The sequence below is a fragment of the Schistocerca piceifrons genome, chromosome 2 (genome assembly GCF_021461385.2).
Source record: "Schistocerca piceifrons isolate TAMUIC-IGC-003096 chromosome 2, iqSchPice1.1, whole genome shotgun sequence".
In the NCBI taxonomy this organism is placed as follows: Eukaryota; Metazoa; Arthropoda; class Insecta; order Orthoptera; family Acrididae; genus Schistocerca; species Schistocerca piceifrons.
This window is the reverse complement of record NC_060139.1, coordinates 465,965,568-465,980,067: the sequence shown is the minus strand read 5'-3', so window position 1 is coordinate 465,980,067 and position 14,500 is coordinate 465,965,568. Positions and strand designations below refer to the sequence as shown.

At 40.7% G+C, this 14,500-nt stretch overlaps 1 protein-coding gene across 2 annotated transcripts in view; it reads left to right on the top strand.

Moving 5' to 3' along the window:
* LOC124776709 (telomerase Cajal body protein 1) overlaps nt 1-14,500 on the top strand; it is a 103,012-nt gene that overhangs the window by 58,780 nt on the left and 29,732 nt on the right. For both annotated transcript variants that reach the window (XM_047251821.1, XM_047251822.1), the window contains exon 5: nt 9,339-9,443. In XM_047251821.1, coding sequence (XP_047107777.1) covers nt 9,339-9,443 — 105 coding nt within the window. The remainder of the gene's footprint in view (nt 1-9,338; nt 9,444-14,500) is intronic.

Sequence of the window (14,500 nt, the reverse complement as noted above, 5' to 3'; positions counted from 1 at the left end):
GATGTAGATGTAGATGTAGAACAGCCACCTTTAGTGAATTAGCAGTCTAGTTAAAAGTTGATTAACTCTGTACAGTAAATTGGTTTCTTAGGATGGATAGGATGTGTGACTGCTGTGTACGGACGCAGGAGGAGCTGGCCACTGTTTGCGAATAGCTGAACGTGTTGATGGCTGCGGTCAGCCGTCTTCAGGCTGCTGCCTCGGAGTGTAGCGGTAGTGGGGAGGCTGGTGCGTCGCATGGTACACCCCAGGTGTTACATGCTTCACCCACTGTCCCTGCTGTCGAGACATCTACGCGGGTACCGGGTGCGGTTGGGCCACCCTCCCCCCAAGGGGAGTGGCGGGTTCAGAGGCGTTCACGGTGCATGAGGCATAGGGTCAATGTGGAGGCTGGCTGTGTGGCATCGCCCGCTCTGCCTGTGAGTGGACATGTGGCCGCTCCTTCAGCAAGGTCCGAGCAGGCACACGGGGGGAGGGGTTTATTAGTGATTGGGAGCCCTAACATTAGGCGGGTGATGGAGCCCCTTAGGGAAATAGCAGAAAGGTTGGGGAAGAAGGCCAGTGTTCACTCTGTCTGCTTGCCAGGGGGTCTCATCCGAGATGTGGAGGAGGCCCTGCCGGCGGCGATAGAAAGCACTGGGTGCACCTGACTGCAAATTTTTGCTCATGTCAGCACCAATGACTCCTGCCGTCTGGGTTCAGAGGTCATCCTCAGTTCATACAGGCGTTTGGCGGAGTTGGTGAAGGCGGAAAGCCTCGCTTGTGGGGTGGAATCTGAGCTAACTATTTGTAGTATCGTTCCCAGAACCAATTGCGGTCCTCTGGTTTGGAGCTGAGTGGAAGGCTTAAACCAGAGGCTCAGACGATTCTGCGGAGATCTGGGGTGCAAATTTCTCGACCTCTCTTTATCGGGTGGAGAAATGTAGGGTCCCCCTGAATAGGTCAGGTGTGCACTACACGCAGGAAGTGGCTACAAGGGTAGCGGAGTACGTGTGGAGTGCACATGTGGGTTTTTTAGGTTAGAGAATTCCCTCCCTAGGCTTGAAAAGACGCCTCCTGAGACATGGCAAGGTAGGAGCAGGCAAAATGCAGCAGGGAATAATAATATTAATGTGCTAATAGTAAACTGCAAGAGTGTCTATAGAAAGGTCCCAGAACTGCTCTCATTAATAAACGGTCACAATGCCCACATAGTACTAGGGACAGAAAGTTAGCTGAAACCAGATGTAAACAGTAATGAAATTCTAAACTCAGGTTGGAATGTATACCGCAGAGACAGGCTGGACAGTGAAGCGGGAGGCATGTTTATACCGATAAGAAGTACAATAGTATGGAAGGAAATTGACCGAGATCCGAAATGTGAAATAATTTGGGTGAAGGTCACGGTTAAAGCAGGCTCAGACATGGCAATTGAATGTCTCTATAGGCCCCCTGGCTCAGCAGCTGTTGTGGCTGAGCACCTGAAGGATAATTTGGAAAATATTTCGAGTAGATTTCCCCACCATGTTATAGTTCTGGGTGGAGATTTTAATTTGCCGGATATAGATGGGAGACTCAAACGTTCATAACGAGTGGCAGGGACAAAGAATCCAGTGAAACTTTCTGAGTGCTTTATCTGAAAACTACCTTGAGCAGTTAAACAGTGAACCGACTCGTGGCGATAACGTATTAGACCTTCTGGTGACAAATAAACCCAAACTATTTGAAACAGTTAACGCAGAACAGGGAATCAGCGATCATAAAGCGGTTACTGCATCGATGATTTCAGCCGTAAATAGAAATATTAAAAAAGGTAGGAAGATTTTTCTGTTTAGCAAAAGTGACAAAAAGCAGATTTCAGAGTACCTGACGTCTCAACACAAAAGTTTTGTCTCAAGTACAGATAGTGTTGAGGATCAGTGGACAAAGTTCAAAACCATCGTACAATATGGGTTAGATGAGTATGTGCCAAGCAAGATCATAAGATATGGAAAAGAGCCAGCGTGGTGCAACAACCGAGTTAAAAAACTGCTGCGGAAGCAAAGGAAACTTCACAGCAAACATAAACATAGCCAACGCCTTGCAGACAAACAAAAATTACGTGAAGCGAAATGTAGTGTGAGGAGGGCTATGCGAGAGGTGTTCAATGAATTCGAAAGTAAAGTTCTATGTACTGACTTGGCAGGAAATCCTAAGAAATGTTGGTCTTATGTCAAAGTGGTAGGCGGATCAAAACAAAATGTCCAGACACTCTTGACCAAAATGGTACTGAAACAGAGGATGACAGACTAAAGGCCGAAATACTAAGTGTCTTTTTCCAAAGCTGTTTCACAGAGGAATACTGCACTGTAGTTCCTTCTCTAGGTTGTCGCACAGATGACAAAATGGTAGATATCGAAATAAACGACAGAGGGATAGAGAAACAATTAAAATCACTCAAAAGAGGAAGGGCCACTGTACCTGATGGGATACCAGTTCGGTTTTACACAGAGTATGTGAAGGAACTTGCCCCCTTCTTGCAGCGGTGTACCGTAGGTCTCTAGAAGAGCGTAGCGTTCCAAAGGATTGGAAAAGGGCACAGGTCATCCCCGTTTTCAAGGAGGGACGTCGAACAGATGTGCAGAACTATAGACCTATATCTCTAACGTCGATCAGTTGTAGAATTTTGGAACATGTATTATGTTCAAGTATAATGACTTTTTCTGGAGATTAGAAATCTACTCTGTAGGAATCAGCATGGGTTTCGAAAAAGACGATTGTGTGAAACCCAGCTCGCGCTATTTGTCCACGAGACTCTGAGGGCCATAGACACGGGTTCCCAGGTAGATGCTGTGTTTCTTGACTTCTGCAAGGCGTTCAATACAGTTCCCCACAGTCATTCAATGAACAAAGTAAGAGCATATGGACTATCAGAACAATTGTGTGATTGGATTGAAGAGTTCCTAGATAACAGAACACAGCATGTCATTCTCAGTGGAGAGAAGTCTTCTGAAGTAAGAGTGATTTCAGGTGTGCCGCAGGGGAGTGTCGTAGGACCGTTGCTATTCACAATATACATAAATGACCTTGTGGATGAGACCGGAAGTTCACTGAGGCTTTTTGTGGATGATGCTGTAGTATATTGAGAGGTAGTAACAATGGAAAATTGTACTGAAATGCAGGAGGATCTGCAGCGAATTGACGCATGGTGCATGGTGCAGGGAATGGCAATTGAATCTCAATGTAGACAAGTGTAATATGCTGCAAATACATAGAAAGAAAGATCCCTTATCATTTAGCTACAAAATAGCAGGTCAGCAACTGGAAGCAGTTCATTCCATAAATTATCAGGGAGTACGCATTAGGAGTGAATTAAAATGGAATGATCATATAAAGTTGATCGTTGGTAAAGCAGATGCCAGACTGAGATTCATTGGAAGAATCCTAAGGAAATGCAATCCAAAAACAAAGGAAGTAGGTTACAGTACGCTTGTTCTCCCACTGCTTGAATACTGCTCAGTAGTGTGGGATCTGTACCAGATAGGGTTGATAGAAGGGATAGAGAAGATCCAACAGAGAACAGCGCGCTTCGTTACGGAATCGTGTAGTAATTGTGAAAGCATTACGGAGATGATAGATAAAGTGGAAGACTCTGCAGGAGAGACGCTCAGTAGCTCGGTACGGGCTTTTGTTGAAGTTTCGAGAACATACCTTCACCGAGGAGTCAAGCAGTATATTGCTCCCTCCTACGTATATCTTGCGAAGAGACCATGAGGATAAAATCAGAGAGATTAGAGCCCACACAGAGGCATACCGACAATCCTTCTTTCCACGAACAATACGAGACTGGAATAGAAGGGAGAACCGATAGAGGTACTCAAGGTACCCTCCGCCACACACCGTCAGGTGGCTTGCGAAGTATGGATGTAGATGTAGCTGTAGATGTAGATATTAATTGCTATGCATAACTGCTGCTGGAGCTCAGTACTAATATCCCAGGAAAAAACCCAAAGAAAAGTGTCATGAGGATTAGATACTAGATTTGTATTTTGAAGGAGCCTGTCCCCCCAAATAACTTCAGGTGAATGATGGGGTAACTTCTTCAAATATTCTGCCTGAGAAAACTGCCAGTGTGTAATTTGACTGTATTCAGTCTGGGAACTGAAGGTAGCACTTGTTACTTCTGGAATAAGGCATGTGATAAAAGAGGATGAATAGAAATGGTTGCCTTCACTTTAAGTCTATGTTTCTAGGAGATGTCCGAAAGACGAGCCTGTAGGAACTAACACCATTTTGATCCTGCGGCTGCTATGAATCAAGATACAAAGGAATTAATGACATTAGCTGCCAGTGGACATTGATTTAAATCAATGGGGAAAGTTGAAAATTTATGCCAGGTCAGGATATGAACACGAAGCTCTTGCTTACTAGGCAGATGCACTGACCACTGTGCCATGCAGACACAGCAATCATTGCGATTGCACGAATTACCCTAGTACGCCTCCCGTCAGTGCCAACTGGCAGCAAATATCATTAATTCCTTTGTGCTTTGATTCATGGTGGCTGCAGGATCCAAATGGTGTCTGTTCCTTTGGACATGTCCGAAAGAATATGTCCAAAGGAACAGACGCCATTTGAATGCCTGAAAGAACAGACCATTCTTTTTTGACAAAATGTTTTCACAAACATATCTTGCACATTTCTTTCCACTAGTGGTGTTACATGCAATTGTTTAAATTATTTAATACTGTTTTTATATAATATAAAATTTTAAAAATAAAAAAAATGTTAAATTTTCTTACGTCAAGGCTACTATAAGTTTTTCCTCTGGTGGTACAATTGAATGGAACTTTATGCAGGGTACTCTCAAGCACTGATCTTTTTCAAAATGTAATAAAATGTAGCACAGACATTCTCTGCATTCATGAAATTTATCAGGCTCTAATCATAATCTCTTATACAATGTATTAAACTCTCCAAATAACACTCTCTGTTTATCCACCATGCTGCAATCTGGCCATAGTCTACGGGTTTATTTTAGAAAGCAATTTATCTGAGCTAGAACATAAAATGTGCTCAGGTCAGGGTGAATTCAGGAATCTGCGTTGCATAAATGTTACTCTCATAATATTTCACTGGTAATTAGGATCAACTTTGATTAGCAAAGTAACACAGGCCAAATCAGTTCCAGTTGTGGTCATCACCTTATGATGTAGTGTTACTACAAAAGAACATATTTTGTTTTGTTCAGATAAAAATTGAAAAGAAGTAAATAATAACAAAGTTAACACTCCCATACTGCTGAAGTTTGAAATGTTTTTTTCAATAATAAGTTTAGATTAAGGACAATATTGGCCATTTGAGAAATGAGTGTAGGTAGTAATTACTCTAATAAGAAGTCTATCCGATGAGTCATAATTAATGTGAAAAAGTTTAAAGGTATTTCATAAATTCTGCCAGCAGAATGAGAAGGTAAATTTGAAATACAAGGACATGGTGAAATATAATACCTCCAGATTTTTTCTGTGAAAACTCTTAAAGCTTTTTAAGTAAAACAAATGCTGTTAACATTCTACAGTTTTATTCTCTATCACAAGAGGGCTCCAAATTGTAGCATTTAACATAGTTGTGTGTATTGTAACTCTGTCATTGGGTGAAAAATACTGTGCTTTGATCGTGTTTTGAGTTGAAAGAGTTCATCCACACATGGAGCACTCTCTCCTTCAGTATGACAATGCCAGATTATGCAGGAGCACAGTGATGGTGCCATCTTATTTCCATGTATTTCCAAAACTTAAAGAACACCTTTGAGGACTGCACTTTGATAGTGATGAAGTGGTGGAAGCAGAGGTGAGCTTGTGGCTCTGCCAACAAAATGAAATGTTCTACAGTGACAGTGTCAACAAACTCTTCTCTTGTTGGGAGAAATGTGTTCGTAACCACGGTGTTGACTATTAAATACGGAGACATGAAGAATAAAAATATAGAATGTTAATAACATTTGTTTTATTTAATTCTTTAGGAGTTTTCTTTTAAAAAATTTGGAGGCATTACTTTTCAGCACACTCTCGTATTTGCATTGAATGGTTAAGTATATGGAGTTTGACAGCAGCCAGTAATGATTGAACATCACTCACAAAAATGCTCCTTTACTCCTTGAACAGCAGTAATTATACAGTCTGTACTAAATTTTGGGGTGCTGAACATGTGCTTAAATATTGTATCTACTAATGTATCTCTTACGCTTGTGACACACTTCCTAAAAGACTTGCAATGTTTTCTGTAATAAGCTATTACAGATGGCTCTTGATTATTGTCTAAGTACTGATGCTATTCCTGATTTCTTTGATGTGAGGTTCCTCGTAATATCCACACTGGCTATGTGCTGCTATTGTTATTGTGTTACAGTACAGTATTTGTAATCAAGGCTAACTAAGTTCCCAACTTTATTGTGTCTCCTTATTGCATATCAGTTTTGCAAGCCTCCACTGCTAGGTCATGTGTCTGTAATTTATTATCTAGTAGTCACATTTTTGTCCTGCATAAACACTTACATTTCCTCCATTCACTCTCCCACGATATGACAACTGTTGACTTCATTCTATCTGCCTCTTCCCGTATCATTTCTCTTTATATTTGATTAAGGAAAAAATAAACTTTTTCATGTTTATTTTTACATAATTATCACTTGCATCATTTCTTGTGTGTGCCTCACATTGCCTAGGTCTTATGCAGAAGAGGCATGCGATGTCAGATATTACCAGGAAGTATTCGACTGTATCGGGTCCATTAGTATCCTTTAGATATTGACATTAACACTTATTTAAAGTCACAGTTAGTAATAAGCAACTTGTTATCTAATTTATTTAACCTCATCAGATTGGGGTCATCTCATTCATTGGATCAGGATCTTACACATTCACTATTTTTGTATTTTACATCACAGTTACTTTAGTAATAACAACAATTTTAATATGACAACTTGTAATAAAATAGTATTAATAGAATTAAAAATGATTCGAATGTATGTAGAGACAGTGTGAATAAATAGTACTGTCTAAAAACCAATAAGGTTAATACTAGCAGTGGTACTGCTAATGGTGCTGCTGCTGCTAAATAGTAAGAGCATTGGGAAATGAGGAGAATCTGGTTGGAACGAAGGATGTAATGAGGTAACCAGTATGTACAGGGCAAAAGTAGACATTATTGCTTCAGTAAATGCATCGTTAACCACCCTTTTGAAGATGGAGATGTTGTTCAGTTCTCTCATATGATTATGAAGGCTACTTCAAACTCAGGCTCCTATTACTGGAAAAAGACTTTGAGAAAGTATCTGAGTGATGGAGTGGGACAGAAAGGATTGTGTTCTGATAGGAACGAGTGTTTCTGTTATGTTGTTCAGGCAAGACAGTTAAGGTCAAGGATAGATATGAAAAGCAGTCAATGTGAATAAGCAATAGAGGAGACAGTGTGTGGAAATCTCTGCACTTGTAAGCATAATAAGCATTACGAAAGGATAAAGATACATAGACGCACTTATGTACGCAAACAGAAAAAACCTAGTTTTACCCACATTTTGCAGATGTGGATATAACTGTATGGAACACAGTTAATTAAGGATGGTAACACATTCAGCCACTATTTTTCCATGGTTTATTGAATTATACAATGCATTTAGACCCTGTGTACCCATCATCAGATGAAAATAATTTTAATATATAATTTACTTCCATTCTTGAGTGATGCAAAATATATGTTCTTTTTGTGGAGAGGTTAGATATTAAGTTGCAAAACGCACAGATCAAACAATGAAGTTGTGAGACACTGTGAAAAATTTACCAAAGCATCCAAGAAGAATATTTCTAACACTGAAATGTCAGCTGATGTATGCTGCATTAAAATGTTAAAAATGTTCTTCCTATATTTTTCGGTAAGTTTTTCACTTTTTCTTACCATATTTTCACTTTTTCTTGCCATATTTTCACTTTTTATTAACAGAATTGTCTATTATTTGCTACATGAGTTTCAAAACCTAACACCTGATCTCTTTATAACAGCAACATACATTTTGCATCACCTCACTCAAGAGCAGAAATGAATAATGCATGAAAACAATTTGTGCCTTATGATGACTTACGAGGTCTGTAATGTATTGTGTGATTAAGTAAAACACAAAAAAATCGTGACTGAAGGTGTTGTAGTTCACACTTGCTGCATAGAAGAAAAGCTGATTTCAATTTTAGAGCAGCACGAACTATAGCTCTAACCAATACTCAAATGAAAAAAGGCAAGGATGCTACTCTCCCATATCCCTTTTCAATTACCTCACTAACACGTTGAATCACAGACAAGAACAACAAAAAGACTGCTGTACATCTGAGCTGTCGGCCAAAAGACCTTGTTCTAAAGTAGAAAACACACATTGACACAAACACAATTCACACACACATGACCACTGTCTGTGGCCATTGAGGCCTCAGTGGCCGCATGGCCAAAAGCTGAAATGTACAGCAGTCTTTTTGTTGCACCTGTCTGCGACTCAGTGTCTGCTCTGAGTGATGAGTTGCAATCTATCCTTTTCATAGTGTTGTTGTGATTCCATCCTGGATTTTCTATTTTTTAATATTTGGAGATGGTTCTTACCTGCAGCATACCATTTCTGAATATGGATATAACTTCCCTGTCAGCAAACACCAGAGCAATTGGTGAACAGAAGTTGTCAGATAGGTAAAATCAGCTTTGTAAGTATATAGAAGTCTACAAATCAAAACTGTGGGGTATGGTAAGGATGGTGTCAGAGATCCAACAGAAAGATCAGTTTTCAGTTCATTGAAACTGGAGAATAAAACAGTTAGTGGTATTACTGTGGGGAGGTGGGGGGAGGGGGGGGGGGGGTGGCTCAAATGGCTCTGAGCACTATGGGACTTAACATCTGAGGTCATCAGTCCGGGGGGGGGGGGGGGGGGGGAGGAATCTTCAGTGATAATTTTATGTGGATAAATTGAATCAAAATAACTTGCACAGTGCCAGATATGTAGATTTTTTTTACAGAACAGTTTTGTAAGGAAACAATGGAAGATGGGGGCTTCAAGTAAATTGGGGCAATAATTAAATCTGTGAAGTGTGAGGACTGATGGGGTTATGACTAGATATCTCCTAGAATGGTGAAGATTTGTGGAGTGTGCATATTAGGAGTATAATTTATTGTTTCAATAAAGGTAGTTTTTCAGACAGAATATTCATGGGGATGCCTCTTAACATTTGCATTAATTATTGATGGTGTGAAAGTATGCAGTTTGTTGCTTTGAGCTTCTACTTTCATTGATTTAATTCCAAAATTTTGCGGAAAGTGCATTATTCTGTGTGTCCATCTGTTTCAGTGCCAATGTACCAGAATGAAACTAAAATTGGAATTGTGTCATGTGTAGCTGTGAACCCAAATCTTAGTAGTGTCTATGCTGTTGGCACTTACCTTAAGACTGTTGGTAAGTAAATGACATTCTAATGACACAAAACAAATTACCTTCTAGAGCTACAATAATAACAGTAGAAAACTGTACTGCAATTTATATGTTTGGAGGGAAAGATCACCAGCTGTTTTTGAAGAGGATTGGAAAGCTGTAACCATAATACAATCTCTGACATTAAAGTTTGGTTAATATCCCTGCAACATTAACGTAGATGAACTATGAACTACAGTTAGCTTACTGTCCTTCGAAATATGGTGGATGTTCAAGTTGAACCACCTCCTTTTTTGCCAGGAACTGTTTAACCGATATTGGCTGTGTGTGGGCGAGTGTTGTCGTGAACAAAAAACCAGGACCTTGTGCATATTGGGGTCATACCCTGTGTAGACGTTGCATGAAACAGGTCAAAATTTCAGCGTACCGTGCAGTGTTCAGCATCATTCCATCAGGTAGAAAGTCCTTGTGGATAATGCCTTGACTGTCAAAAAAGGTGATGAGCATTATTTTGATGCATGATTTTTCAGCTCTGACCTTTTTCTGATGAGGTGATGTCAGAGAACGCCATTCCATGCTTTGCCATTTCGTTTCAGGGTTGTAACGGAGGTACCAGGTTTCATCCTCAGTGACAATACAGTTCAAGAAATTGGGTCTCGCACCCAACGTTTCAACAAATTCCTGTGAAGCCTCTAAACGTGTGTGCTTCTGATTGTCAGTCAAGCAGTGTGGCACAAGACGAAAACACATTTTCCTCTTCCCTAACTCCTGGATAAGGATTTGTTGTATGGATTCACGGTTCATCTGCAGTTCATCCGCTATCATGCGCACAGTTAATCAGCAGTCGTTCGTGATTAATGTCTTCACTTTCTCAATGTTTTCATCACTCGTGGCAGTCACCAGTTGTCCGCTACGGGGATTGTCAGAAACACTTTCCCGGCCACCTAAAAAACTGGCGAATCATTCGTACACACACTTCATGGACTGTGCTTGATCCCCATAAACCTGTAACAGCATTGCATGCGTTTCATTTGGTGTCTTGCCAAGCTTAAAGCAAAACTTTAAATAGGTCCTTTGCATGTTCATTGTCTTGTTCTCAGTTCAGAACCAACACACTAAACAAGCCCTTTGTCCAACAGGTCTAACACAGAACACACACGATGCTCAACTGAACTATGTTGGGGGCAGGTTGTCAACACTGGCCGCTAAGCAGGTGCAGCATTGTGAGTCGCCAGTGTTGCCTGATCGACGGTTCTGACTTCATTCACTGCACTTTATTGTCAGAGGTTGTAATAGTTGAGGTACTAAGCCTCTGTTGAATTCTAAGTGACTGATATGATTGAGATGGAAAACACACTTTCCTTGCTATGTAAATGCACACAACTCATTATTATTTGTCTCCTGTGGGGATAAAAGTCAAAATATCTTTGATATAAATCACTATAACTGTTTTTGTTGTTCAGTAATAAGTATTTTAATGACAGTATAATAGTAAATGAAAAGCACTAGTTTGCTTTTGTTTTACAGTATTAATTTTACTGTTTTAATTGATTTTTGGCTTACAAGGCCATCTTCAAACATTTACTGACCACAGTCAGTAAATGGCCATCTTCAGATATTTACTGAATATTGTCAGTAATTTCCGAAGGTGGCATTGTAAGCCAAAAACCCATTATCACAATAAAATTAATACTGTAGGCAATAGCAAACTAATGCTTTTCGTTTATTATAATGTTTTACTAAGAACCAATGGAGACTCAGTTAACCATATTACTGTATTCTCTGAAAGGTGTCACATTCCAGTTTGAACTTCAGTTTTATCTCAAAGGGCCATAGATCATTATTGGTGCAGCAGCTGTTGTGAAAGATGACATTATTCAGTGTGAAATGTTTTCTTTGGTCAGATAACACTGTTATTGCTGTAACTACCAATCTTGTGTGTGCGCTGCTTCATATTTTGTGCTTGATTTGGCCACTAGAGGCCACCCAGGCTGCTAATACGACAGCAGTTGCGTGCACAGCCTTGTGGCTGTGTCCCCTGTTGGAACTTAAGTCTATGTAGACCAGAGTGCAAGGCTCCGCCAGCCACTTGTGTGTTACTACAGTAATTGTATTCTACCTTGGCTTCCATATGTGTGTGTGTGTGTGTGTGTGTGTGTGTGTGTATGTAGTAGTGTTTGAGCAATGAATTACAATGTTCTTGGGATAGAACATTCATTTGGTGACAAGTACGGTATTCAACTCCACATGTTCATCTTCAGTCATTGGTCCTTTGAGTTTGATTTCCATGGACAGAATGCTGAAATCGTTTCTCGAGCAACAGCAGGCACTGACAGTTGCTATTTCCAGTTTAATGACTACATTGAGACAACATGCGGCCCCAACAACAACATGTCTGCCACTGTTACCTGCATTATGACGATGCAGCAGAAGACTGGGACACTTATGAAAATATATGTGGCAACATTTCCAGGCGTTTGGGGTAATAGAAGTAAATTTGTGAAAGACCCCTTTTTTGTTGTGGATTTCACCTTGCCTGTATCAGTTATTGCCCTGGCTTATTTCCTTACAAGAACCTTCAAGTCCATATTTCGATTAGATGTGTGAATTACTTTCTACCTATCACTGTAAATGTTCTCTTGGTATTGCTGCTCGTGTGGAATTTTACCGCTGCCAGAAGTGGCCAAAGCAGTCATTTAGAGCATGGGCAGCAGAACTGTATGGACTTAGTTGTCGTAATTTTGTGACAAATGTTCAAAACGAATCCTATGCAGATCAATGACTTGTGATGCAATCACACGTTTTGTTCCTTATGGGGAAGTTCAAGAGTGAGCTCTACAGTGTGAAAATCCTAAACTTACAGAAGTATTGAACATAGTGCAGGCATTTGAAGTTTCACGGGCTGCATGTAGTCAGGTTGAAGCCTGGTTTCAAGTTCCAGAAAGATGTAATTGCAGCAGTCCAACAGACGTCTCAGCATTGTATGGGTAATCATTGTTTGTGACACCACCACCTTGTGTCTCAGTAGCGACAGCCTCGTGCTCTGGTGCCTTCATGCCCATACTGCTTCATTCAACACAAATGAACCGCATGTCCCAAGTGCTGGGTGACATTTAATATGTGCTATTAGTAAGGACAAATTGCTTCTTTATTTAACTCCTTTCCAAACTTGAGTGAGGATGAAACAAACATGAATGTGAATAGTGTGTCAGCAGTGATGGTGTCTGAAAGCAAGTTATACGTTGAAGTGCATGTGCTTAACAAACCATTGAGAATGCATGTGGACACAGGTGCATCAACAGCATTAGTGAATACTCAAGACTTACGTGGATTTGGTTTCTCCCCTTCTGACTCCAGTGTCATGGAGGCTGGTGAGTGATAACAAATGACAGATCCTCATTCTTGGACTGTTTCCTGCACCTGTGGCTTACAAGGCTATGGTTTTTTTCATTAACATTCTTAGTTGTGTACAATGCTTACACTGAAAATCTGTTTGAGTTGTCTGGTACCGCACTTCGTGGAATTTGAATCCTCGCCAGACGTCATGGATGTCGAAGACCCCTAGAGGTCTCTGCACCATCGCACCATAAGCTGTGGCGGTGCGCACCTCCTGGCCCGCTTTTAGTGTGAGGGTGCCACAGTGGAACACATGGTTCCAGTGGGCAATAGCAGCACCCCTGATAGAGTACTTAAGCTCCTGCCTCTCGCACAGCCAGCCAGTCTAATCTCGTGTATGTCTGTGGACACATCGCCTCGCGGTAGACAGCTTACTTACTTTTTTGTTCTGTGTACGAGTGGACATGGTTGTTAGGTTTCCTTGTGACTCCGTTGTTCGATCTTGTTGTTGTTCATTCTGTCCTTTGTTGGTCGTGTCCGTCCTCTCACGTTGTGTTGTTGTTCACGGGCCTCTCCGTGGGTCCCGCTGTACTTTCCGTCATTTCAACTCCGCAACTGTCCCGGTCGCAGTTACAACAGGTTGGACACTTAAACTTTTTGGAGACTCCATCAATGATGAAGTGAATTTGGTTTCTAATTAAGTTCCTTATCAACAGTTTAGATGCTATCTGTGCCGACTTTCCTCCAGAATTTCAGGCTCATATTACACTGAAACAGTCTGCCTGCCCTTGATTTTTCTGCCAGTAACTTTACACGATCAAGCAAAAGCAGAATTACATTGTCTTCAATCCCTTGATGTTATTTGAGCTACTTCTTCCAGTGTATTGTCAACACCACTGGTGATTGTCAGAAAGCCTTTTGGTAAATTATGCCTCTGTGGTGATATTAAAAAATTTGTTAAGACTCAGTCAATCATAGATACCTATCCATTGCCATGCCCTGATGAGCTGTTAGCAAAATTATCAGGAGGCTATTATTTTACAAAGATTGACTTGGCAGAGGCATTTTTACAGCTGCCTTTCCACGAGGAATCTAAATGCCTTCTAGTTATCAGTACCCCATTTCGGCTGTATCAATATCAGTGTTTGTCTTTTGGCATCACGAACACACCAGCTATCTTTCAGTGCTTTTTAGAGCAGCTTATTGCATCAGTTCCAGGCTGTGTCAACTATTTAGATGACATAGTAATGATTGGTGCTTCTACAGAGGAACATTTCCAGAACCTCCATGCTGTATTTTCTGTTTCTCAGTCTGCAGTATTAAAGTACAATTTTGAAGTGTTGCATGCTGGCATTAAACCATTGTACCAGTATATTGGTGCTATTGTGGTATTGCCACACCCCAAGTCTGTCAAGAAATTACAGGCATTTTTAGGCAAACTTGCACACTTCCACAAATTCATACCAAATGCTGTTACTGTGGCACAACTGCTCCATGCATTATTAATTAGAGATGTTCCTTTACAATGCTTCCCAGCTTGTGACCAGGCATTCAGGTTGTTGAAAACTAAGCTGCAGTCGGCCACTTTTCAGCCAGACCAGCACCTTGTGTTATCCACAGACGCATCTCTGTTCAGCCTTGGCGCTGTCCTTGCTCATAAGTTTGTGGACAGATGGAAACACCCTTTTACATATGCCTCTAAAACCTTAGTTCAGCACAACAGCATTATTCTCAGGTAGAAAAAG